This window comes from Eleutherodactylus coqui, chromosome 1 (genome assembly GCF_035609145.1).
Source record: "Eleutherodactylus coqui strain aEleCoq1 chromosome 1, aEleCoq1.hap1, whole genome shotgun sequence".
In the NCBI taxonomy this organism is placed as follows: Eukaryota; Metazoa; Chordata; class Amphibia; order Anura; family Eleutherodactylidae; genus Eleutherodactylus; species Eleutherodactylus coqui.
In genome coordinates this window covers 301,483,013-301,510,924 of record NC_089837.1, presented here as the reverse complement: position 1 = coordinate 301,510,924, position 27,912 = coordinate 301,483,013, and the positions used below count along the sequence as shown (strand labels likewise).

General features: G+C 46.0%; 1 protein-coding gene across 1 annotated transcript; it reads right to left on the bottom strand.

Annotated features, from left to right (window-relative positions):
• Positions 1 to 27,632, bottom strand: RRAGC (Ras related GTP binding C). The gene is made up of 7 exons (XM_066574771.1): positions 27,221 to 27,632; positions 14,269 to 14,472; positions 10,566 to 10,765; positions 7,930 to 8,044; positions 7,052 to 7,194; positions 6,433 to 6,581; positions 1 to 2,148 (listed from the first exon to the last, which is right to left on the bottom strand). Exons 1-7 carry the CDS (start codon positions 27,404 to 27,406, stop codon positions 1,997 to 1,999), a joined length of 1,149 nt encoding a protein of 382 aa, XP_066430868.1. The 5' UTR covers positions 27,407 to 27,632; the 3' UTR covers positions 1 to 1,996.
• Positions 27,633 to 27,912: the final 280 nt, after the last annotated feature.

Sequence of the window (27,912 nt, the reverse complement as noted above, 5' to 3'; positions counted from 1 at the left end):
TCAATTTCAAATTTTATTTTATTTTTTTTACTTTTTAAACAGCAATTATAGATCATGATTTGAAAAAATATATAATGATAGTGTCCCTTTAAGCGAGTCACAATCACCAGAAGGTGCCAAACGTCTATACTTGTAGAAAAACAAGGCAATGTGAATACCTGACTTCTTGAAAAGTTAGAGACCACTTTCTGTAGCCACTAATGTTCCACTAAGAGGGGTGCAGGCTAGATGAGATCTGGGAAGAGGAGAACTGCCATGAGTAAATATGTTTATGGATACCCCCTTGTTATACATTATCCACTCAAAAGGAAATTAAGAAGTTGTTTCCCCCCCTACATTTTCTGTCGACTTTCATTCTGGTCCATTTTAAGATACCCCAAATCACTGATCAATGTACTCTGGAGAGGTTCACATGAAGACACGTTACAGTGGCACTTTGTTACATAATGATCCAGCAAGAAAGGGCCTTTGGTACAGCAAGAGGTGCAACATTATGGAATGACCACCATACTAGAATACACCAGTGGATTGAAGAAAGCAGAATAGTAATCCGAGTTATAAACTGTAAGAAGTGCCACACCCAAAACGTATAAAATTACTGCATGTGTAAATGATTGGTGATTAGTGGAAAAGTAGTGTTAGTGAATAAGGGTTAATCTTTACCAATAGCAGTAATCAATGAGTCCCATATACCAAAACGGAATTAATTAAATCAGCCAATGTATGACCATTAAAACTAGAAGTGATGGCCAGAAACCAAGAATGGGGTCGCCCCAACCCAGGTTCACCATAATGGTTTTTGTTAGAAAAATATGATTACTATTGCAATTTGAGGTGGGGAATGGGGTATAGTGTGACGGCTGCCAAGGTGCCTTTCCCTTCCAACAGGTGACTTGTCTGGTAAGCTAGGGTACTTAGCTGATGCTAGGCAGCACATCCATAACAACCAGTGTCTCCCATCACTAGGCTAAGGGTGAAGAAGGGCCAAGAATTCTTGTCAGTACTCGAGTCACACTGCCCCCAAAGGGATGGAAAACGTTACCAAAATATCAGCGTGCAGTTCAAGAATCAGTACAGTTATTAGCAGCTCTCTCTTTATAATTCGCTTGCACCTTATTATACATTATTTAAATCACAGAAAGCAACATTTGATATTGTAAATAGGAAAACGATCTTCAATATCCTGGAAAATTCAAGACCAAATATGGCACCCTTTACTGTGCAGTTTATTTCATAACAAACCTCAAAATCGAAGGAAAAGAAAACAAAAAAAACAAAAAAACAAAAAACAACTTTATATATATTATAGGCACAAGCCCAAAAAGGCATTTGGAATTAAGCTGAAGAACTGCAAGTTTGATGACCTAGATCTGTGTATAGAGGTGTGCGCCTAAGAGCGATACGGTAAAAAACTACGGAATATATTCCCAAGTGTTATTTCCAATTGTCTCTAAAAAGCAAAAAGTTGCTGCTCCTCAGCTTATGTGCATTTCTTCAGAAGGTCCTTCCCCGCTTGATTGATGCCAGTCTATTTCTCAGACAGAGGAGTGCGCCTCCTTCTGGAATGTTTGCAAGGTCTTGAAGTTGTGTTCTGTGAACCGAACAGCCCAAAGTCGGTGCGTATTTTTGTGATTCCCAAGTTTGATAATAATGGCAAAAGATATGCAGTGAAATCAGTATTTATTAAAAAAAAAAAAGAAAAAAAGAAATCCCTGGTAAGATGACACGCGTCTTTTCACATGCATATACTGCTCTTGATATTTACCGGAGGGAAAACCAATCCAAACCAAAAAGATCCATTTCATATGTAAAAGAGGTGAATCGGGAACACAAACAAGTCACAATGATCAGACATTTAGAGGATGTTGCACAGCAGACCATGGAATTCCATCAAGTTTCTTCTGTCTGTAGTACCCTGTATTTCTTGCACTGTCCTTCTCACAAGTGCCAGGCGGTGCACTTGGGCTACTGGTTGCAAAGTCCACAAGGTTCTACTCTAGACAGCGTTGGCAGGTGTGCCATTGTGAGTCACTGCATTGAGATTTGGACTGCTGGCTTGATGGCTGAAGGTCCTATGTGTGGAAGCCCCAACCTCAAATACCTCATGGATGGCTTTTCGAAAGCAGTGAAAATTGTAGTCTATTAACCCTGCAAAAGAAAAAAAAAAAACACAACATTTCATTAATGTTTTAAAACCGCCCCCTTCCCGTACGTTCACGTCCTGCAGGGTCCAGGTACGTATGAAGGGAGATCGTGAATAACGCTTTACTAACTGTTGGAAAAAAAAAGTAATGAAAGTTAAAAAAAAAACAAAAAAAAAAAAAACACACACCTTTTGCCATATTTACAATAAAAGAATCTAAATAAAACAAAATACATATTTGGTAAGGCTATATCTGTAAAAGTCAGATGTATCAAGCATTATTTACCCCACAAGATGAACGTCATCCGAAAAAAAAAAAAAATAAGAACGCCAGAAATGCTGTTTTGGTCACCCAGTCTCCAAGAAAAAAAAATGCATTAAAAAGCGATCAAAAAAATCTTACATATTCCAAAAAGGAACCAACGCAAACTACAGGGCGTCCCGCAAAAAATTAGCCCTTGCAATGCCATGTTGACAGAAAAATAAAAAAAAAGTTATTGCGAGTAGAGGATGCCAGTAGCAAATTTAAAAAAAAAAAAAAAAAAAAAAAGGTCTTGGAAAAAAAAATTAAGTAACAAGTAGCACAGCAAAACAAACAAAAAAAACCCCTATAAGTTTGTTATCGTACTAATCTTAATGACCCTTAGAATACAGTAATACAGTTAGCATGTCTTTTTTGTTGCAGTTTGTACACTGAAGAAACAAGATGCACCGAAAGATGGCGGAAGTTTGTTGTTTTTTTTCGTTTTACTCCACTTAGAATTTTTTTTAAAGTTTTTCAGTACATTAAATAGCACCATTGAAAAATACAACTCGTCCCGCAAAAAACAAGCCCTCATACTGCGACATCCATGGATAAATAAAGAAGTTATGATTTTCTTAAAAGGGAGGGGGAGAGCAAAAAACTGGAAAAAAAGAAAAAGGGCTGCATCATTAAGGGTTAAGGGCATGGCCTATTTTGGACAATGATTTTTGGGGGATTTTCATTTCCACTTTACAAAACACAAACTTTATTTTTCTGAAGATATGGCAGTATAAGGGCTTTTTTTTTGCATGGCGAACTATAGATTTAATTGGTACCATTTTTGGGTGAATATCATATAATGTATTGTAAAACGTTTTTTTTTTTTTTTGAGAGCAGGGAGAGAAAACACATCAATTCTGCCATTGTTTTTTTTTTGTTTTTTTTTACAGCGTCAAATCATACAGCATAAGGGACAATACATTTTTTCTGCAGGCCAGTACGATTACGATACCAAAAAAAAAAAAAAAAATTATTATAATTTTTTTTCAGGTTTTCCCCACTTTTGCACAATAACCCCACGGCCACCCCGTTTTTTTTTTTTTTTGAGGGGGGGGGGGGGGGGGGGGGGAGATTTACAATTATTTTTACATCGCTGCATTCAAAGTCCCATAACCTTTTTACTTTTCCATGGACAGAGCTCCGTGAAGGCTTTTTTGCGTCAAGAGCTATAGTTTTTATTTGTATCATTTTGGGTTACATATGACTTTTTTGATCTCTATTATTGTTCTATCTTGCCGTGTTTATGGAGAGCCTACTGGTCACTATAGGCGCATGCATTCGCGCACCCATACCCAATTATATTGCAATTCCAAGTATACAGGTGCTCTAACATTCATCTATGATGCCTGTAGAAGCATTATTGAGACTTCGGGTTTCAAGATTAGGATTTCCTAAACCCTTTCAGGTCAATGCTATTGGAAACCAAAAAAAAAAAGATTTTGAATTTCTCTCTCATGTAAATATACTCAATGTGAAAAAACAATCTCTTCCCTAGAAGGAGTTGTCGCAATCAAATGAAAGTTTCTCTGTGTGATTGTAACATTGATATAAGTAAGTGATTACAATACCAGAGCAAAAGGATCATTTATTGTGGAAAAATGAACACTTGCAGGAAGGCTCTAGGACCCTGTTGTACCGTACAGGTGAGCATGGAGGCTCTAGGACCCTGTTGTACCACCTCTAGCTTGGGTGTAAGATGTGATACAGGTGAGCATGGAGGCTCTAGTACCCTGTTGTATCGTCTCTAGCTTGGATATAAGATGTGATATGGGAGGGCATGGAGGCTCTAGTACTCTGTTGTACCGCCTCTAGCTTCGATACAAAATGTGATACAGGTGGGCATGGAGGCTCTAGTACCCTGCTGTACCGTCTCTAGCTTGGATGTAAGATGTGATACAGGTAAGCATGGAGGCTCTAGTACCCTGCTGTACCGCTCTAGCTTGCATGTAAGATGTGATACAGGCGCGGCATAGAGGCTCTAGTACCCTGTTGTACTACCTCTAGCTATGATACAAGATGTGATACGGGCGGGCATGGAGGCTCTAGTACCCTGCTGTACCGTCTCTAGCTTGCATACAAGATGTGATAGAGCGGGCATGGAAGCTCTAGTACTCTGTTGTGCTGCCCCTAGCTTGGATACAAGATGTGATACAAGCGGGCATGGAGGCTCTAGTACCCTGTTGGGCCGCCTCTCCAATTTGTGAGACAGGCTGGCATGGAGGCTCTAGTACCCTGTTGTACTGCCCCTAGATTGGATGCAGACTATCAAATCAGCAGTGTGGGGAGTGTGCTGATCTACAGCAAAGGCAGCATGAAGGTGCTCACCCCTAGGTCTCCAGACACAAACATGGCCGCCATTAGTGTCCAAACTAAACCTGGATTTGTCACCAATTCCACTCCATAGCAATCCACTTTCGCTGTTCATGACATCACTGGAAATGGAGGAGACAGTGGGGGAGTGTCAAAGGCAATACACGTAATAAGTGCCAGAAGAGGAAATGTCCTTCAGCCAAGCGCCTGGAAACTGTTCCAACAGACAAAGGGGCTTGTAACGACGGAGCCACCTGTGTCTGGATGGCAGAAAATGAAACAATAGGAGCTGATGGTGCTTGTCGGACGATTAGGCCATCCTCTCTGCTGGTGGTCTATCGAGGGCATCCTGAGCCTGGTCGCCTCGTGTGAGTGTCCTCATGCATGGTGCCAACACCTCCTAACGATCTGGTCAGAATGGCCCAGGTGGTGGACAATTAGTCAATGTAACCATCCAGCTTCTCAAATTTCAATAATGTGCAACTTCTCAAACCCCTAACTTAGTGAAATTTCTTTGACTGTGTCGTAGAGGCGTCTAGTGATCAACAAGGTCTACAAAGGAGCCTTTTTTTAAGCCAAGTATGGAACCACTTTTGGGGCCTCAGGTGGCAAGATTGCACATCTAATTACACCACAACTCTGATCATTTGCAGGTCTGCCGAGATGTAACTTCATGCTGAGTCTTGCAGCAAAATGACAACTTCTAGGGGCCTGCTTTTCTTTTTTATATAATAAGTGTATATTAGACAAAGAACCAATTAAGGTCTTGAAGATCCAGTAAATTGTATCTACTTTTATGTTGCAGAGGTCATAATATCTTTATGTTTTGTCAAAATAGCTGAATTACACCTTGCATTTTGTGGGACAAGTTCTAGTTTTTATAGGAACCAATTTGTGGCACATATGAATGTATTGAATACATTTGCTTTTTGCTTAGAAGCAATATGATTAAAAGCAATCATCTTTTGCCATTTATTTTCATGGTGTTCCCTATGTGGTATAAATATTATGCTAACATTATTCTATAGGTCAGTACAATTATGTTAACATCAACTGTATAGAGGTTTCATTATGTTTTACCACTTTTGCCCAATTTAAGCATTTTTTTAAAAACACAAAAAGACTTATGTGGTGCCACATTCCAGGACCAGAGTGTTTTTATTTTTCCATCGACAGAACGGGATGGGACGAGCTGTTGGTCACACGATACCCGACAGCAGGTCCCAGTAATCCTAGCTCCTGTACTGTAACACAGGAGCGAGTATCACTAGGATCGCTCAGAGTGCTGCCGTCATGGAGGTGGAGCGGGCGGGGGAACGTTCTCCCACCACCATTCACTGGAGGCAATTACACGGAAATTTGAACGATTCTGAAAAATAATTATCCCATGTAAATAGGCCATAAGTTATTGCTTTAGTTAGCTTGTATATAGTTGGATAACAGACCAAATTAACATTAAATCAATGCAAAAATCCAGAGTTACATTGGATTCACTCATTTTTTTTCCTCGCAACTGCAAGGTTACAAATGCTCACTACAAATACAAAATTAATTCTATTAAAAGGATGTGCCTGAAGACCTTTACCCAACGTGGAGTAACTTTGTTATAGCTTTGTTTAAGGTTTAGCCGTACAGCAAAGATGCAGCCTTTATTGCCACACAGCCACACACTTACCTTTCCTCTCAAAGCTTTCTTCCCTAAGAATACAAACAAGCGACAAAAACTTTGTAACTTCTTTTAAATAGAGAACGGTTGTGTTGTTGAGCTTGATAATTGCCATAGACTCCTTGTCATACGCAGTCCCATTACACTCAGCATGTAAGCTATGCAAAGAAAACAAAAAGTATTAACAGGAGGAAGAATCCAGCTATGTTACAATATATGAGTGGCAGTATATGGGAATAGGTCCCGCCAACACAGAGGAACAGTATTGTTCCTCAGATCTAGGCATGTGACAGGTCATCAAGTTGGTCTATCACTTAAGACCCCCCCCCCCCACAAACCAATCAGCTGCTGTGGATTGCTAGAATGATCAGAACACCATCCGTGGTGCAGTCTGGTAGTGCAGCTCCCATGGAAGTGCGTGGGAGAGAGCTGCAATTGTGATCATCTGCAGCATCTTCTCATCAGCTGATCAGCGGAGGTCCCAAATGGCAGATGGTATAAGGGCATCAATAGTTTTAGTCCGAAAACCCCTAAAAAGGTATTCTTTTTCTGACCGTTTTCATTCCGGAAACCCTATATGCTTTAATACACATTCCTACTTTGTACAAGGAGCAGCATATATATTTACCTGTATATACAAGATACATCTATTACAACATCAATCATATCGCAACACAACTCATAGGACTGCATGTCTACAGGAGAACTGTCTGTTGCAATATAGATCTTGCTGACCACATCAAATAAGAAAGCCTTCTCAATGCCAGAATTCTGGAAGACATAAGAAAGAAACATATAAGCAAACTGGTATAAATATATAAATCTCTCTATAGTGAAGGCAAATATTTGAAGATCAATTTCCCCTAAAAAAAAAATATATATATATATATCTATATTATATATACACACTGTGAAAATAACCGTGATAGCAACATCTGCAGCTCCTAAAGGGAGTTTTCTTTCAGTTTTCAGAGATCTTATAGACTCCGTGCAGATGATGCTCTTAGTCAGATATGAACCCTGGACCCTAGTGCTGTAAGGCAACCACTGAGCCACTATGTGGCCCTGGTTAGGCTGTCCTACATCCCCTACTCCTGTATCACATTTAACCCTTCCAATCCAGTGTTGGACCCCATCTCACATTAAGATCCAACTACATAGCTCCAATGTAGGGCGACGTCCAACACATGTATGCTACATTATGCAGGACAGCAGTCCTATGTCGGAAGCTGTTCTGCAAATGCAAGTCCAGCTTGGAACTTTTTAAAGATTTTTGAGTACATTATATGGTACCATTAAAAATACAACTCGTCCCACAAAAAAGCAAGTCCTCAGACAGCTATGTATGGATAAATGAAAATTATGATTTTTTAAAAGTGCGCAAAAAAAAAACAAAAAAAAACAACCTTAAAAGGGTTAATATTTCACAGACAGCTATCATCATCACTTCCTGGGCATCCACAATTTTACATATGTAGGAAATAAGACTGCACAAAACATACTCACAGATATAAAAATGTTTAGCAAGTTTTCTAGTGTTGGCAACTGTGGAATAAGTTTCTGCACAACTTTACTGAAAGCTTCAAATATTGAGTGGTCATAAATACTTGTCAAGTAGAAGCTGCAAGAAAAGACAAAGGTTACTTCATTAGTGCAATCACAGATCAATCACCAATGGCAGATCTGACACAACAGGAGATGCCAGACGTGAGCAGTAAGGTGGTTAGAATAGCTACATGGCACCATGTGTGCAATAAGTCATGCCACAGTCATTCTCCCTGGACTGGGAGCTTTCTGGCCGCCCGCCTCCTTACACAGTAATCCGGCAGTCGCTCAAAGACTGAACAACTCCTATTTATACGGCCCAACAATCACCTGATTTTCAGGTGAACTAAAACCCAAGCGACTTCAACAAATGAGCGTTTCGGTCGCAAGTGTACAAGGATGACTATCGCTCGAATTCGCTGTTTCCAGTAAAGAAGGTACCTTTAGCTATTTCCACCAGCAGGGAAACTGGTTGACTATGTAAAGCTAAAACACACATCAAGATGCTACAGCTAATACTACTCACTGAATGCCAGGATTAAAGGAGTGTTTGCCACACTTCCATTTTCCCTCCCTCCCAATAGATCCTATGAATAATGGGGGTCCTGATGGGACAATGCCTTTGAATGACATGATCAAATCGGAGACACAAAAATGCTCTAAATCGCAGGTTTCTTCCAGCTCTAATTGCGTTGTATGAGCATTCGCCTTCTAAAAGCAGCAGAAAGCTTCAAGGCTACAGCCTTAAAGGGTTGTACCACTAAAAGAAGTTATTCAGATAACGGATTTAGTGGGGGTCCCAGCAGTCAGTCCCTTACCAATCACAAAAATGAGGTTCCTGAAGGTCTCCAAATGAAAGGAGGAGTGACTACACGCACCACCACTGGATTCATTTCAATGAGACTAGCCAAGTTCAAGCGGTCTGCCATTTCTGTCAGTCCCACTAAAGTGAATGGAGTGGCAGTGCAAAAGCTCGACATCCACTCCATTCAATCGGGGACATTTGGGACCACGTTTCCCATGACAAGTGGGGATTCCAGCTGTTGGACCCCCACCAACCATAAAGGGGTTGACAACTTTCTATGAAAGATTTCCAAAACGCCATAAACCTCATTACCAGGGCCGTATGCGCAAGACGCTGCATGTATCACACAGAGTTTGACAGCTGTGTGAGCTGGTCATTGCTGCGTATGTCAGCCATTGTGCATGGTGCATGACACTGTCATGTGCAATGTGACTTTATTTTATTTTTTTTAATTCCCCGCTCTGTCTCATAGGGTTGTTTTGTATTCAACGCCACACATACGCAATGTATTGTGCATGTACAACGTTTAATACGCAACCCATAGAAAACATTAGGGCTCTATTGCACATAATACATGGTGAAATAGAACATGCTGCGTTCTTTTTCACACACATCTATAAAAATCAATATACTTTCACTGAGACCATTCAGCGCATAATACGCAGTGAAATTACGCTAGTTGGAATGAGCCCTTATATTTGGCATATGCAGTCTAATATAGTTCTGTATTGAAGGCCCTCGGCTGCTCATATATGATGCAAGATAGCAGCAGTCACATGATTTATCCATGTGATTTCGGGCGGTCCACTTTGGCGTAGGAGCTGAATTGTAACTGGACGCATCTAGAATGTGTATTGATAAAGGAGATTCTAATTACTGATCTTCACCAAAGTGGATGAAGACTGAGACAGTCTAATGAAGTGGTCACATGGCTAAAAGCATGTGACAGCTGCCATCTTGAGTCCTGTGGATGGGGGGAAAAAAGTCTTTAGTCAGGGACACATATCTATATTACACTTAAGTTCGGCACTATGGAGCAATTCCAGCAACCTCATTGGTTCTGATTCACAATTCCAGCAATCTCATTGGTTGTTTGGCTTGTCTGATTCAACCTCGTTGGTTGTTTGGGTTCCCTGATTCAACCTGATTGGATGTTAGTACTGAGCTTGAGTGTAATATAGGTATATGCGTCAGGGACCTTTAAATTCAGAGCTGCATTAGGTATAGATTCAGTTGTAGCTGTGATTACCAGGGCATATGAATAGAGGCTGAGCTCTTGACACAACCCTAGAAGGAAAGGATGCCAATTTAATAGTTGGTGGCCATGCTCAACAAGGAGGGATGGAAAAAGTTGCTAAAACAGAAGATCATTTGATAATGACAGCTTAATACGTATGACGCCAACATGACTGTCCTTTAACATCAGGAGATCAAGAACTAGGATTGAATACTCTGGATATAAACAGGTCTGATTTCTTTCTTCTCAAATGAGAGAAGTGCTGCAAGAGGTCCAAACCTTAATATTACCCTAATTTTTTATTTGGCCAAACCGAGTGTATGTATGTTTATAATGGGGTCTAGTGAGGGAGCGATCGGCTGAATGGAGGTGAGACGAATAGACAATGTATATGACTATCTTACCCCCTTCCCAATAAACAAAAAATTAATGTAAGCGTCAAATTATATTGGGCAGCGCACTCCCGGAATAAGCTTTTGAAATTCTTTGCCACCTCTGCTCACTGCCAAGTTGTTAGGGCAAAGCATGAGTGGCAATACACGGTCAGTTGCAGACCTTAGGTGGAGTTTTTCTAGTCCGACATCAGCCAGGTCATCATTAGCTCTCTGATGAATATCCCTCTGCGTCTCTATCTTATGGTCATCAGACAAACCATCTACTTTGTGAATGAAAACTTCAAAATTCATGTCCGGATTTGCTTTATAGGCTTTGGTGACTGTGACATGAAGTCTTGCTAGAGCTTCCATGTAGTCATCCTGCAAGGAAATAGTAAAAAGGCAAGTTAGTTGTGGGAGTGTACCTATGTACTAAGCAACGCATCTTAAAGGAGATGTCTCGAGGAAGCAGTGATTTTTTTTTTTTTGCCCAGTCCCCCCAATTAAACATACATTACTAATTACCCCTGTAAATGACTTTCCTAGCTGGTTCGTACTTACCGTTCCAGCGTTTCAGCAACTTATAAAAGTTTCCCCAAGATGGCCGCCGGCTCTTTCCCCGTCGCTCGCTGCAGCCCGACGTGCGCGCTCCCGAGACGCTGCCAGCTGTGTCTCCATGGCAACCGGACGCCGCGAAACCGCCGACCAGTCACCCACCGCCAGGCAGCAGGTAACCGGCGCTAGCCCCCAGCTCCCCAGCGCTACGCTCCCGGCTCCCCAGCGCTAGACCCTCAGCCCAGGTGAAGGCCCCGGAGCCCAGCGCTGGGCTCCGGGGCCTTCACCTGTCAGTGAACATCACCCCCGACCCATCACTTACCCCCCTGGCCCAGCGCTAGTTCCCCCGGCCTAGCGACAGCCCCCCCCGGCCTAGCGACAGCCCCCCCATCGCAGCGACAGCCCCCCCCCGGCCTAGCGACAGCCCCCCCATCGCAGCGGCAGCCCCCCCCCGGCCTAGCGACAGCCCCCCCATCGCAGCGGCAGCCCCCCCCCCGGCCTAGCGACAGCCCCCCCATCGCAGCGGCAGCCCCCCCCCGGCCTAGCGACAGCCCCCCCATCGCAGCGGCAGCCCCCCCCCCCCCGGCCTAGCGACAGCCCCCCCATCGCAGCGGCAGCCCCCCCCCGGCCTAGCGACAGCCCCCCCCATCGCAGCGGCAGCCCCCCCCCTGGCCTAGCGACAGCCCCCCCCATCGCAGCGGCAGCCCCCCCCCGGCCTAGCGACAGCCCCCCCATCGCAGCGGCAGCCCCCCCCGGCCTAGCGACAGCCCCCCCCGGCCTAGCGACAGCCCCCCCATCGCAGCGACAGCCCCCCCCGGCCTAGCGACAGCCCCCCCCCATCGCAGCGGCAGCCCCCCCCCGGCCTAGCGACAGCCCCCCCATCGCAGCGACAGCCCCCCCCGGCCTAGCGACAGCCCCCCCCGGCCCATCACTTACCTGGACAGCTGGACGGCAGGACAGCTGGACGGCTTCTCCGGACAGCTGGGCGGCTCTGCACCTTCCTCTAACAGAGGAAAGTACAGAATGGCCGCTCCAGCGCGCTCCCGAGCAGTGACAGCTCGTCTGCGCATGCGCAGAAGAGCTGTAGCGGGGAGCACACTGAAGCGGCTCGTGCTGAAAGGAGAAGACCGGACTGCGCAAGCGCGTCTAAAAAAGCAAGCTGCCAGCGAATTTAGACGGAACCATGGAGACGAGGACGCTAGCAACGGAGCAGGTAAGTGGAATAACTTCTGTATGGCTCATATTTAATGCACGATGTATATTACAAAGTGCATTAATATGGCCATACGGAAGTGTATACCCCCACTTGGTTTCGCGAGACCACCCCTTTAAGCTGTGCTGTACAGCCAACTCAACTGGTCACTAGCCTTTTGGAACAAGTACTACATGTATAAACCCTTACCTACCATAGGCTGCATTCATACCTGCATTGTGGCCACAATGGTGGCAGAGTTCTTGTCACCCCTACAGTGTACAAGTATAGCATTCTGCATGAATAACCTCCCACTGTAAGTCATTGTTCACTAAATCTAAATATTGATGACCCATGCTCAGGATATGTCATTAACCCTTTGCAATCCAATTTTAGAGATTCAGGGTTTCCTAGGGAGCTTTCTCTTTCTGCCATTATACAATGGCGCCATCTGCTGGCTAGAGCCAGTACTGCAATATGTGACATGCCAGAGAGGCCCCCCAACAACAGAGCGGCCAGTAATATACAGTAAGAATACCCTGCCCGACGTCTTCCGACTTCGGAGCTGTACAGGCTTCAATCAGAATGTCTTCAGACGTCAGATAGTGGATCGGAAAGGGTTAATATCAGACTAGTGAGAGTCCGACTCCCAGCACCCCCAGCTACTTAAAGGGTTTGTGGCGTGTCGACAAGCAATGAGCCCTCTTCTAAGGCCTGTGATGTCATGTTCATTGGTCACATGGCCTTTTTGCAGCTCAGTCCCATTTAAGTAAATGGGATTGAGCTGCAATTCAAGGCACAGATGCTACACAATACATGGTGTTGTGTAATCAAGAAGCCACAGTGCTTGCCTGAGCGCATATTTTAATATTAGGCTTGTAAAAAAAGATTATTTCAAAAAGAGAAAAAAAAAAAATCTTCCAAATAAAGCCCTAGAGACCTGTAGATTTCCTGTACTCCAACAAATGATTCTGCGTCACTTTTCTACAGTTTAATGCATGCGTCGATCTTCTCAGTGTTTGGTAGATCTACGTTTTACGGCTCGTTCACATCAGCATTAGCGGATTCAGTTTTCCTGCACCTCTGGCTGATCGGCTGTGTCATATGTGGAACCAAACTGCTTCTCATTAACTATAATGGGGGTCCGTTCGATTTCCAGTATCAGGAGATATCAGCAGGGAACGTGCTGCCCAGCCACTATACTGGGAAAATGTAGTATTACCAGACATCTATTCAAATAAAAGGCAAACCATATACAGTGTTTTCCCAAAAATGAGCATGATTTTCTGGATTTTTGGGGAGACTTGTAATACAAGCCCTTCCCCAAAAATAAGCCCTAGATACATTATATAAAAAAAAGTCAATAGCAATAAATTACCCAGCAGGCTCAGTCCATGTCCTTCCCGATGCTCTCCAGAGCCCCGATGCAGTTCCCACAGTCCTCGGCCGCCCACACTGGATCACTTCCTGGTAATGGGATACATAAATCCCGCCTCCATGACGCATTGGCTATGACTGGTTCTTTGAGCGCTGCATTGATTGGCTGAGCAGTGCTCGAAGAACCAATTACAGTCATCACTCCACGAAGGCAGGATTTATGAATCCCGTAACCAGGAAGTGATCCTGTGTGGCCAGCCAAAGACTGTGGGAACCGCGTCGGGGCTCTGGAGAGCAGCAGGGAGGGCCTGGATCGAGCCTGCTGGGAGGTAAAATAAGACATTCCCCCCAAAAAAGCCCTAGCACCTCTTTTTGGGCAAAAATGAATATGGGAACATGGTAATACACAGCTAGGACAATTCTCTATTGTCCACTATGGATAACACTGCAGCTCCCTACGCTCTTCTATGACGCCTATATGGACTAAGCCCTTTAATTATCCACTTCAGGTTATTCTTCAATATTGTCTCACTTTAAACTCAGTAACACTATGAAGTTTATATACAGTTTTAAATAGTTTACTAACTGTCCCTTTAAGTGCAGCAGCACACGGACAAGTATACAAAATGGAAAATACATGCTCAAAAGCTATAGATGTTAGTAGTAACATGACTTATTGCCATTCGTTAAGTTTGGCCTCGCTGAACAGACAACAAAATGCATTTCTCAGGATGCATCTGTGTGTGACATAGACAATCACCTGGGCGTCAATCACGTAAATTAATGCTCCTGTCCCTCTGAAAATCATTTCATAGTCAAAGGTCGGGTCAAAGAAATCCACTTGTCCTGGAAAGTCCCAAATTTGAAAGTTGACAAAAGAACTATTGGAGATGTCATCCTTGTAGATCTTGTTGGTGCTTTCCAAGAACAAAGTTTCATTAGGGGACATCTTGTGGAACACCACCTGCGGGGCAGAAGACAAACCGTCACAAGCCAGATCCAGAAGTGTGGCTCCATTTATGAAGACCATTTACAAGGTTTTCCAACATCATATTTTCTTTTACTAATACCTCCCACAACCCCCTCCCCATATACTTACCTGTCCAAGTATACTAGTCTTCCTCATTGCAGCGGTGCGTCATGTGACCTGGCTCCTGGCCCAATGATATCCTGAAGATGGGCCACACCCTATTTATGGGACAGCATTGCTGATGCTCTGTTCAGGGCGGCATCTAGCAGGACATTGGCTGCAGTGGTCATGAATATACAAAGACGTCAGCCACATTATTATAACTTACTTTCGACATGTAGCCCAAGTAGGGTTCATCGCATTGGTTGATCAAGTGCTGCATTGATTGGCTGGACAGCGCTCGAGAACCAATAAGAGCCATGGCTTTCTGGAGACTGGATTTATGAATCCCGTAACCAGGAAGTGATCTGCCATGGGCGGCCGAGGACTGCAAGAAACGTGCCAGAGCTCTGGAGCGCAGCAGGAGGGACCAGGACCGAGTCTGCTAGGTAAGTAGCATAAGATATCCCCCAAAAATTAATATAAGACAGGGTCTTATTTTCAAGGAAATATGCTATTAGCTTGTATTTATTTATGAAATATACATATGAGGAATTACCTGCCTTGTTTTAGTGTCTGTTTTAGGTTTTTTTCTTACTATATGGACTTTTAATGTATAATAATAAACTTTGGCTTTCTGGGATTGTTGTCTTTGTTGCTGTAGCATTAGGAAGAGTCAAACTCGTAAAACAGGTTTTCTTTACAGAAGGAGGGGCAATAGAGATGATTTGGGAGCTCAGAGAGCTGCAGTCTATCTGCAGCAGTACAGAGGTATGAAGGGTATGTAGTGGGTCATTAAGCCAGGAGTAAAGGCCCATTTACATACAAAGATAATCTTTCAAATGACTGAAAGATTGAAAGTTTTAGCATTTTTTTTGCATAAAGTGGTAATGGCCAGTAATGGCCATTAACACTTTCTCTTCATTTGCATGTAAAAGGGCCTCCAGGAGCTGTTTGCAGAGCGCAGCATGTGATTAATCACACAGCTGCATTGTTCTCCTCCTGGCTGCCAGCAGACTACAATGTAATCTCCCTACTCCTGTGGAGAACACCGCATGCGCTCTGTTGAGATATACTTCATCTCTCTGCAGCTTAACAATGGATTTTAAGTTCACCTTAAAATCATCATTCAGACAATTGCACAAGAATTACAGAAAAGTGCAGTGTGTACATGTAATGATTATTGCTCATTTGAATGAATTTTGAGTGATAATCGTTACGTGTAAATGAGCCTTTAGGCTCTCAAGCAGATTCTGGATTGACAAAGAAAAAAAAAAAAAAGCCAAATGCAGAGATATACCCCATCCTAAAAGGATGGTATGTAAAGGTCCCAGCTCTCCACAGGATCAAGTCCGAACGTCCTGGCAAGGGGCAGCTGGCTAGTGCAGAGATGCTCTCTTAGGCTGGGGTCACACAGGGCGGATTTGTCGCAGGAATTCTGTCTGGCATTTCGCTGCGGCCGCTAATCCCGGGATTAGCCAGCCATGTGGGCGAGATTTGTCAAAAATCTAGTCCACACGAGACGACCAATCCATCGCGACAAAGCCGTCAGAAGCCAGCGCTGCAGCACGGATTCCCCAGCCGCAGCATGTTAACTTTTTTTTTTTTTCCTGTTGCAGCCGCCCTCTCCTCTATGAGAGTGCTGGCCGCAACGGAAAAGCCTGCGGCCAAGCTTCTCCAAAACCCATGGCTAAGTGACGCAGGTTTTGAAGCAGCGCTTTCCTGATGAAATCTCGTTTTTTTGCTGTGGCCAATCCACAAGATTTCCGCTGGGAATACGTCGCGTGTGACCCCAGCCTGAATGGATCTTGCACTGCATGCTATGAGGAAGAGGACAGCTGTACACGTCACATCGGAAAGTAGTCTGTACGCTCCTTGGATGGAAGCTGATGTGCTCCTATTCACTACAGTCCCCCTTTGTGGGCTGGTAAATGACGACGTCTGGTAGTTTACGGACTCTACGGCTGCGTGTTACTTTATGGTGTTTGCACAGATCTCAGATATTCCCCGCTCCCCCTGAAGCACTGTACGGGGTACCCCAGAGTTCAATTGTACACAGTTTTTCCTGTCCATATTTACCAGAAAATACTGACACTGTTTTTAACCGATTGGCCTCTGAGGATTTTGATGCGCTTCACCTGCTGAAAACTGGGTCACGTAACGGCGCGTTCCGTGGTAAACACGTGCGGTTTTCAGACAGCATTTTTTGTGTCCACTTGACATGCAGATCAAGAACGCAGTAGAAACATCATGGGGCACGTTTACATCAGGCTTATGAAAAATATTGGTGTACACAAGTCACAAATATTTGCTCAAGCGCCTCTTGTGCAAAACCATAAGGACTTTTCTTCTGTCTACATTGGCCTCACCACTTTATTCAAAGGGGGCGGGGCTTTCAAGAGGCGGCGCAGCGCCTAGGACTGCCGAGATTAGTGTACACCTGGTCAGGACTGTGAAGGCGTACAGAGCCGCCAGGATGTGCGCCTCTTCATGTAGTCAGTCACCTGTGTGCCGGGGGAAATCATACTAAGGCCAGGAAATGCCAGGCTTAGTACATACTGCCCAATGTGGGGACCTAGCTTTAGAATAGTGCTTTTAAATGGAGTCTTTCACCTTTTAGCCATATCAGCTAAGCTAATGGGCTGAATGTAGGTGACCCGCTGAGTCCGGGGATGTACCGTATATACTCGAGTATATACGGTAAGTGTTATACTTACCTTTCCCTTTGTCCCCCTCGGTGCCAGTGCTGGAAGTTGCCGCTGAATGCATTGAGCAGCGCTGCTAGGTAGTCCGCCCGAAATATAATTAGATCAGACAGACTATTAGCAGCGCGACTCAATGCACTCAGCGCTCACACCGGAGGAACGACGGGGTAGGCAAGTAGAAGGCTAGTTTCATACGGGCGAACACGCTATCACAGCAAGAAAGTCGCGGCAAAAATCCCATGTGCTCATGTGATGGCGTCAGCGATGCTTTTTCTTGTAAAACATTGCACATCGCTGCTGCCCACAATTTTCTCACGTGATGGGCGAAAATACTGTTAAAAATGCATCGCAATGAAATGTAGGCTCCATAGTGAAACATGGGGAGAAAAAAAGAACAAGTCTTGCACATTGCAGTAGTGAAAACATTGCAGATGTGAATTAACCCATTGAAAAGCATGGATATCGTAATTCTGCGTGCTCTCGTGTCGCGCACTGTTATCACCTGTGAGACCAGTCTAAATCTTACATCCCTGGACTCCACAGATCACCCACTTTCAGCCCATAAACTGACAGATTCCTTTTAAAAGGGTTATCCCCATCTCAGCAAGCTATCCCCAATCACAAGATAAGGTATAATTTGCTGATCAGTGGGGGTTGGACCTCTGGAACCTCTAACCAATCACGAAATTGTAGCCAGTAGTTTGGGACATGCCAGTGCAGCAATGGCTGGGCATGTGTGCCTCCACCCCATGCACTTGAACAGGACCTCAGGAAACTGCCAAGCACCTAAATCTGCTGGGGGAGCACTGTGCACAGCCACGCTGCCAGTACAGGACTGAAATCTTGGGATCAATAGGGTTCCTAGTGGTCAGATTTCCACTAAACTATGGATAGGAGATAAGCTCTTTAAATACCCCCCAAATTATGACTCGTGGATCTCAAGAACCCCTGTGGCAATGTCTGAGGCACTGCCAATAATTACATCACCTGTGCAGTACTACAAAAATCCTGTGGGGGTCCATGAGGACTGGAGTTGAGTGAGAAACAATGCTTTAGAACACGGATGTCAAACACAAGGCCCACTGTCTCACTTTTGTGGCCCCTCCTCATTTGAGGGGTTAGGGTGCATTCACACACACAGATGATCACTAAAAATTCATCAGAAACTGAGAGTTTTGAGCGATCATCTTGTATTAGCTACTAATTGGCTAATAAGCTCAACAGTAGCTAATAGAGCTGAGTGAATGTAATCTTCTGTTTTTTATGCTCGTTCCAGTATTAGCATACTCGATGGTGCTCGCTACTCGAGCGAGCATACCGCCGTGTTCGACTCCGCCCCAGTTTTGGCCCCTCCCCGCTGCACACGTCAACTGTAGTTTGTGGCTGGCTTGGGAGAGGGGGAGAGAACAAACACAGGGAAAAGAAAAAAAAAAAAGCTCGGAAACCAGCAGGTCCTATACAAAAATGCTCGAGTCTCCCATTGAAGTCAATGGGGTTGTTTACTGGAATAGAGCTCTCAAATTTTACAAAAAGCTCAACTCGAATAATGAGGACCCGATCATTTTGGTGCTACCTCAACTCTAGTAGCTAGCTTACTTCATTTGCATGTGTTTAGAGAACAGCAGGTGGTCTGATCTCTAAATACATCACTATTGTTCTCCAGCAGGACAGCTGCTGAAAGAATGTCATCAGCGCTGCCCGCAGAGAACTCAAGCATGCGGTCCATCTTATCCGGGATGATGGATTTTAGTCTGAGCTGAACTCAGCGATGTACGAAAAGTGCACGATGGGCACACATTTACACACGATTATTGCTCAAAAGATGGTTTTGAGCGCATTTTGGGCGATAATCATTGTGTGTAAAAGGGCCTTTATCCAGGCAGCACCTGCCACTACCCCAACCCATGCAGGTGCAGCTCTTAATGAAGTCAATGCGAGCTACACCTGCAATTACACGCACAGCTACCACTGATTTCAATGGAAGCTGTGCTTGCAATTACAGGAGCCGCTGCCACACAGAGGTCGTAACAGTGGCGTATTAGAATGACCAAAGAAGAAACCGCTTACGCCCGTGTTTTATGGCCGGCCACTCCGGCATGTTTTTGTGAGTGCAAATATACTGTGTATTTGTGCATGCATATTTGGGCTCATTGAAACGGAGCCCAAATATGCAGGATTCCTGGGGACCTCCGTGAAGTTTGGGGGACTGGGAAAATACTTCTACTGCTGCTAAAAGTGGCCGCTGTTTCTGGGACCCGACAAGAAGAAGAAAGGTTTAGAAGCATCTCTGGCTAGCAGGTGGAGAACAGCAGGGATGAAAGAAGAAGCTGCTGGAGGCTTTACATACTAGAGTTAAAAAAACTGCTGAAAATATTTTTAGCGACAGCTAAATATAATCAGACAGGAGAAGTCACCTGACCAGCTATGGGCGATCCTCTCGCATCAGAAGGTTGTGTTTGCCAATGCCTAGAAAATTATAGGGTGCCAGATATAATAGCCGATACACTGCAACTCACACCACCGGATTGGGATTGCGTACTATGTGTGCATAATACATGGTCAACGGCTTCAATGGAAGTACAGAGATTTTCTTGGTTCCATTCACACTTGCGCATATTATATACATGCATATACACACACATTCACACACACATTCACACACACACACACACACACACGTAAAAAAGAACGCAACATGTTCCATTTTAGCACAAATTATCTGCGTGCAGCCCTGTGTGTTCGGAACGCAGTACATGCGCAATTACTTTGTGTATGTACTAATGTTTCATACAAAACACCGAAGTTCAGAAAAAAACTCAAAAAATACGCTGTGCATGCGCAGGCAAAAACGCGATAATATGTAGGAATACATAGCGTTGTACCGTACGGTTAGTAAGCCTGGCTGTAAGCGTAGAACACTGTGGAAGCGTCTAACTCTGCACGCTGTCATGCGCAGTACACCTGGGGTTTATTTGTTCTGCGTCGTAGCTTAGCAATGACACATATACCTGCTGGCCATATGTAATGTAATTGTGTATGGGCGCATGTATATATGCACCCTTAGAGAACAATGGGCTCCATCTCGTGTGTATATGCGGCAAAATAGAACATCCTGCGTTCCATTTTGCGCTCATATACTACACAATTTCAGACACGCTAATTTGCGCTATGTAAGGCTATGTAATCGATTGCCTGCAAGTTACTGCGTATCACATGGGCGTACAGCACACGCGCAATACGAGGTAAACACACAGTTGTGGGAGCCCAGCCTAAACCTCAAGAAAAAGTCCATAGTTAACCCCTTAAGGACGCAACAATTTTTTAGTGGATTTTCGTCTCCATTTTTCCGTCGACGCGGCCGTATAAGGGCTTCTTTTTTGCGTGGCGTACTGTAGCTTTTATTGGTGCCATTTTTGGGTACAATGACTATATTGTAAAACTTTTATTATTTTTTTTATGATGAGAGGGAGAGAAAACGCATCAATTCTGCCATAGATTGTTTTGTTTTTTTACAGTGAACTCCCTCTGTGATCCCCTCCCATGCCGCGATCTACATGGATCGCAGCAGGGAAGGGGTTAACAGTGAGGGTCGCTGCTCCGATGCACCCCCACTATTGCAGTGACAGCGAGCTCCCGCTGCTGGATAGCGCAAGATCTCTTTGGATCTCACGCTATCCCTAGGACATAAGTGTACGCCCTGTACGCCCTGTTGCAAGAAGTACCCTGCTGCCAGGATGTCAACTTACACCCTGAAGCGGGAAGGGGTTAATCTGCTTGTTCTTTCCACTCCCTCCTCCCATCTAAGAATTACAGAATGTGCACCAACTGCACATAGAAGGAATCATCTAGCAACGTTTGGTAAAACGCTCGTGTATAGCGCAGTGCCAGGAAGCGTATTGACACGATTTTTGACTGTACAAGTGTTGGGGACAGCAGATGGATATTTGCTGGTCCAAATCCAGGATCTCCCGCCAGCAGCTGGGGAAGTACAGGAAGGTGGGCTGCTAAATATCCATTGGGCTTCCCCTTGTTACCCTGCTGACCCCTTAGGCCAGGGATATTTAATGGACTAAAAGGCCGGTACATACCTGAGGTTCAGGGTGGAAAGTAGTCACATTTGATGAGGGTACCATCGCAGCTGGAGTGTGCGCCAGTTTCTATCCACCCTCAAGAACAAAAGACTTTAGAATGATTTTTGACATGGACCAATGGTCCAAGAGAATAGGACATGCAGTGTGCAAGGTCCATGGAGAGCAGACAATGTATGGATGGGTGCCCAACCTGCATATGGACTCTCTACAGTGTTTCCCAAAAATAAAAGCTACCCCAAAAATTAGCCCTACCCTGACATTGTAGGATTTTCAAGGAGTCTTGAAAAATAAGCCCTATCCCAAAAATTTGCCCTAGTTGCATTACATGGGGAAAAAAAGAAATGCATTACCTAGCAGGCTCGGTCCAGGTCCCTCCCGCTGCTCTACAGAGCTTCGGGACAGTTCCTGCAATGCTCGGCCACTCATACAAGATGACTTCCTGGTTACGGGATTTATAAATCCTGCCTCCAGGAAGCAATGGCTGTGATTGGCTCTTCAAGCATTGCTCAGCCAATCAATGCAGCGCTCAATGAACCAATCACAGTCATTGCTTCCTGGAGGCGGGATTTATGAATTGGCTGAGCCGCAGCTCAAGCAACTCATAAATCCCGCCTCCAGGAAGTGATGGCTGCGATTGGTTCATAGAGCGCTGCTCAGCCAAGCAATGCAGCGCTCTATGAACCAATTACAGACATCACTTCGTGGAGGCGGGATTTATGAATTCTGTAACCAGGAAGTGATCTTCTGTGGGCGGCCCAGGACTGCGGGAACCCCACCAGAGCGCAGGAGAGCAGCGGGAGGGACCTGGATCGAGCCTCCTAGACATCAGTGATCTAGTGCCTCTTTTGGGGCCAAAGTTAATAGAAGACAGGGTCTTAAATTCACGGAAACACGATATTTGTAAAGATACTAACGGTCCTGACAGGAATGTATGGACACCCTCCTGATCCTCCCGTCCTAAGCCTGTCCTCCCATTATGGCTGAGTGATGGTGCCTTTTCTATCCTGCTAGGCAGCAAATGATGAATACATGCACTTACTGATATATTTGGCAGGAGACAGCTGTAAATCATTCATGCATGAAGAAATCTAAAAGGTAAAGTAAACCAGCGCAGCATTTTCTTGACAGAATCACTTAACAGACTTTTCTATAGCAAGCCGAGTTCAATGCTGTACCTACTACTCTAGGATATATGCCTCCAAGAGCCCATCGGAGGACAAGATCAGGAGCGCTCTCCAGCTAACATCTCAGAGAGGGAGATGCTCACATTATACCCCACTGACACCTAGAGAGGAAGTCATGGACAATGCACTATTCAGGGATATACTTCTTTCCAGTGACCAATAACTAAAGCCATGTTCTGATACATGGGATCTGCCCTGGCACCAGAGCAGGTAGCCATCTCCGTGACTATGGTAGTCCATGTGTCTCTACCCAGTGTGCCAAGCCGGTCAGATCTGCTATACATGTAAATAATGAGATAAAAGTACAAATTGTTCCAAAATGGTTGGGTGTATAGGGGAACATATGCACTGCTGCACCATTCATTTCAACTGGACTACTGGAAATATACTCATAGACTGGTAGAGTTGGAAGGGACCTCCAGGGTCATCGGGTCCAACCCCCTGCTCAATGCAGGATTCACTAAATAATCCCAGACAGATATTTGTCCAGCCTTTGTTTGAACACTTCCATTGAAGGAGAACTCACCACCTCCCGTGGTAACCTGTTCCACTCATTGATCACCCTCACTGTCAGAAAGTTTTTTTCTAATATCTAATCTGTGTCTCCTCCCTTTCAGTTTCATCTTATTGCTTCTAGTCTTTCCTGCGCTGCGGAATAAGTTGGCGCTATACAAATAAAGATTATTATTATTATTATTTCCTTGTGCAGATGAGGAAAGACTAGAAGATAGTCGGGTCTCGGCGCTCTGCCATCTCCAGCAGACCTACTGAAATGAATGGAACAGTTGTGCACAGGCATGACCCATACAACATCATTCACAGACCTTCAAGACCCCACTTTTTATGATTGTTGAGGGTCTGACAGCTGAGACCCCCGCCCATTAGTTAACTAGTTATGCTATATCCTGTGGCTATTAGACAATTTCTATTCAGTTGACAACGCCTTTAAAGAGTTTTTTTGTTTGACACATTGAAGACTTCTCGTTTGTCCTATATATAACATACAGTGTGAACACCAAGCGATTTTATGACTTTTTGTGCATTTAATTAACAGGTTTAGTGTGCTTTCATGTGAAGACCACTCTTCAATAATCACCCCTACCCAACTGAGCTATGGAGGCCAGCTCTTGGTCAGTGCGGCTGCTCCCGGCCAGGGCTGTCACAGCAACTTCATGTACATATCAAAGCTGAATGTTACAGAAGAGCAGCTTGAAATCCGGCATCTCCTGTGTGCTTGTGACAACTTCTGCCTACTAGAGGGGTTGGACCAGGATCAAGGCCCTTTAGGACTACATGATTATCCTGCCAACCACTCGTTACATCACGTGGTTTGTATGATAGAAGAGCAGTGCGAACGCGTGCAGAGAACGATCAGCGATAAATCAGATCCTTCATGTCAGCCGTAAAATCATCATTGATCCATGAAAACAAGCAGCCATTCATCCATGAATATCTAAGGGCCATTTACACGGGACGGTTAATGCACAAAATTCATTCAAACGAATGAAAGTGTGTGATAATCGTTGCGTGTAAACGCACAGCCATCATGCACTATACGTTTACCGCTCAGGTTCAAACACCATAAAAATCATTGCAGGATCACTGACTCCTCGCTATGTGTAAACGCTCCCCGCTCAGCGCTTCACATAGACTGGAGTGCTGAGCGAGAAGCAAGCGATGATCTGCCCGTGTAAATGACCACACGAGCGCCAGCAACTAGCGGTGACGTCACCCGCTCCTGCAGTCGTTTAGCTGACAGTCGGCCCGGGTAAATGGGGCATTACTGTGAATGAACAATCTCTGCCCGCTCCGCCTGCAATCACTGAGCGATGATCACCCCTGTGTAAGGCCAATTTTACACGGGCGTAATTAACTGCGTGCCGCCCGCATAACACAGTCGTGTGACACACAGCAAGTATGCAGTGGCAGCATACACTATACCGGAGTGTAGCACGCACCAAGATACATGCTGCGGCCCATTGTGGGGAGCCCACGGCAGGCTGCTGCCTCGTACTACGCTGTCACATGTTCCTGTGAAGGAGCCCTCAAAGCACCGGAGCGATTACCGCTGTCGGGCACATTAGCACCCAGCAGTCATCCTGGGTAAAAGGGGCTTTACAAGTTATCCCCTATCCGCAGGATTGAGGATAACTTGCTAATCAGTGAGGGGGTCTCACCACTGAGACCCTCACTGACTCTGGAAACAGCTTTTCCATGTCCCCTGTCCTCCTTACTGTGGGCTTACCCATGAATGAAGCAATGGTTGCTGCCGCTCCATCCACTTTTAATGGGCCTGTGGAGATAGCCAAGTGTTCAGGTATTCCTGGCAGTGCCAGTGAAATGAATGGAGCGCCAAGCCCAACAATCAGTGTGATGGCACTGTGGGTGGGAGAAGCATCCCCGCAGTGATGAGAAGATGGGGCTATAGGACCCCCAATCTCAGAACTGCAGGATAACTTGTAGTTGTGGTACAACCCCTCTAAAGGAGGTCAGCCAGCACTACTAGGTGGCAGCAGGGCAGAGGGCATCATACTTGCCTTCCTTTGGCTAGGGCCTTACCACTAGATACACTATGAATATTAGGTTTTAATGCCTGTGTGCAACAACCACAAGTAGTCAGTAGGGGGCTCCTCTGCACAATAAGCAGCTCCACAGCTTTGTTTGACACCTGCAACGTCCAACCAGGACACTGCTACAGAGGGTGGAGAAGCTCAGTGCCCGACCACTTGTGGTGGCGTGCAGCACATTACAGCCTCTATGTCATAGTGTAGCTAGCAGGGAGGTCCTGGGGGAAGCATAATGCCATTTACCCTGCACTATCTAGTGCCGTCAGCGCTTTAGCATCGCCAATACTACAGAGTCCCCCCTTTACAGACTCTGTACGACCCCTGAGCTGCACGGAGCCAGGATACGGCACCCAGACGTCTGTGTACCCCCATCCACCTACGGGAAATTACACTTCACTTTCTGAAAAGTTACAGGATTGATTTTTACCCTGAAAGGAAAGGTCTTCATTCACTGCCAGCAAGCTGGGGTTTGGAGAAGAAGGAGGGAGCGATACACAGTATAGTAAACAGCAGGAATTCTCAGCGCAGCCCTTGTCTCCATAGACCCCGCAACCAATCACTGCACCATTACTTTCTAGAGAGGGCGCTTTTACACGGGACAGCTGGCAGGTGCTTAAAGGGGTTTTCCAGGGAAATACTATTGATAACCTATCCTCAGGGTAGGTCATCAGTAGTTGATTGCCTAGATTCTGCCACTTGGGACCCCAACCGATCAGCAGAGCGGGTGCATGCAGTCAGCGCTGCAAATACACAGTCGTCAGAGCGGAAGTCCCTGTGCCGACCTTTGTATAGTGGCCGTCGCTTGTAACTGCAGACCACTACACAATGAGACCACAGCCTGCAGTTACAAGTGCCGGCCACTAGAGCTCGGCACAGAGAGATTTCTGCTCTGACCTCTGTATTTGCCGCACTGACAGCATGCGCCCGCACAGTTGATCGGTTGGGGTCCCAAGTGGCGGACCGCAGCTGATCAACTCAGGATAGGTCAGATAGTATTTCACTGGAAAACCCCTTTAAGCCCCCAACAGTGGTCCCAATGCCTAGTACTCCTCTGGCATCACACAGAAGTGACTGGAGTCGGGGCGCTGGAGGTCTCTTCCCGCCGCCTCCAATCACTACCCACAGTCATCCATAGATGAACGACTCCTGAGTACACGGAGCGAGTAGTCACTGACTAGTCGCTGCCCTTCAGCTGAAGCAGAGCGACTAACAAGTGATCTCTCTCCAGTACCTGGTCAGGTCCGGCTTTCACACCGGACAACCAGCAGTCAAATTGGCTCATTTGCGCAATTTTTCAGCCATCAGTTGGTCCGTGTAAAAGTGCTCTAAAATGGAAGCAATCTGACAAAGTTGTGACCCCACTAACACTTGTGAAGCCCCCGCTGGCCCGGACGGGCCCCCAGATCACAGCTAATAACACCACTGAGTATGTCTGAGCCCTCGGTGTGTTCAGAGGTCACAAGGGGGCGATGCCAGCGGCTCCTGCCAGTACCAGGAGTATCCAGCTGGAGGCGGTCACACAGCATCTTACAGCGGTGCAGCCGCGCTGACATTGTAACGCACGCTCACGCAGGCGGTGCGGCGCCTGCTATTGGTTCAGATTTCCTGCGCCATTGGTTAGCGATACCGCGTGTACCACCGCCCATATGTAATGTATACATGAGTATACAGAGCCATGATCGCGCACGCCGCCTTCTATTTTGCGCTCACGTATTACGCAATTCCAAGACGCTAGTGTGATTGGAACTGCTTAAGGCGATGTAACTGAGTTACCGCGTATCACACGGGCGGGCAGCGCCAACATAATATGCCGTCATCATATGCCCGTGACCCAGCCTAAGGGGGGATTCTGCTTTCTCGTGCTGTTCAGGGAGCAGCAAAGGGGATATCTGCGCAGCTCCATCTCAGGACAGAACCGCGCCGGACGGCCCCTCTGACTATTACGGGGGTCTGTCCAGTTTGGGGATGGATCAAAAGCTGCTGTGGCTCCAGCACGGATGTGCCACCAGCCATTGTGGGAACAGCCCCGTCCGCTAGTCCGGCACTGGCTGGGGGAGGAGCTTCTAGGCGCTGCCGGGGTCCCCCCCGCCCCTCACCTTCTGGATGGAGGACTTCCCGCTGCGCCGCATCCCCATCAGCAGGATGCGGGGTTTGCTGTCTGACGCGGTGGACGTCTCGTCCATTTCTGACTCATCAGCCCCGTAGCCGAAGTCCTTGGGGAACGAGTCGGCAACCCCGTAGCTTCCGGTCAGCGGCTCCTCCACGGAGTACGGGATAGACATGTCGTGCTGTTATAGACGCCGGCGCGGGGCTCCGGTCACCATAATCTGGCCAGCAGCGTCACGTGACACACCGGTAGCTCGGTGTCCGCCCACTACACAAGAGCCACGGCGAATCACCTCACTGCCGCCCCGCTGTACGTTACGGCACCGGGGAGAATTACACCGCGCTCGCTCTCTCTTTTTTCCCCTTTCCAAGCGCTACCAAACCCTGTGAGCAGCTCACACCCAGTCTCCTGCGTAGCGCCTCCTGATTGGTCAGCAGTTCGGGAACTCCGACCGTCTGATTGGTCGCGCCGTCTAGTCATTCACGAAAATGTCTCAGCAGGCTAGGTTGTGTCGGGATCATGTGGTTGGCAATCACCTGACCGAGTACACAGAGGAGGGAGTGAGGCAGGCACACGTGACCTTTCACCTCCTGCTGCCCCAGCAATTCGGCAGTGGGATTAGTGCGGACTAAGCGATACTCCCTGCAGTGAGGGTGTGCGGCCGTGTGCACAAGGGGCTGC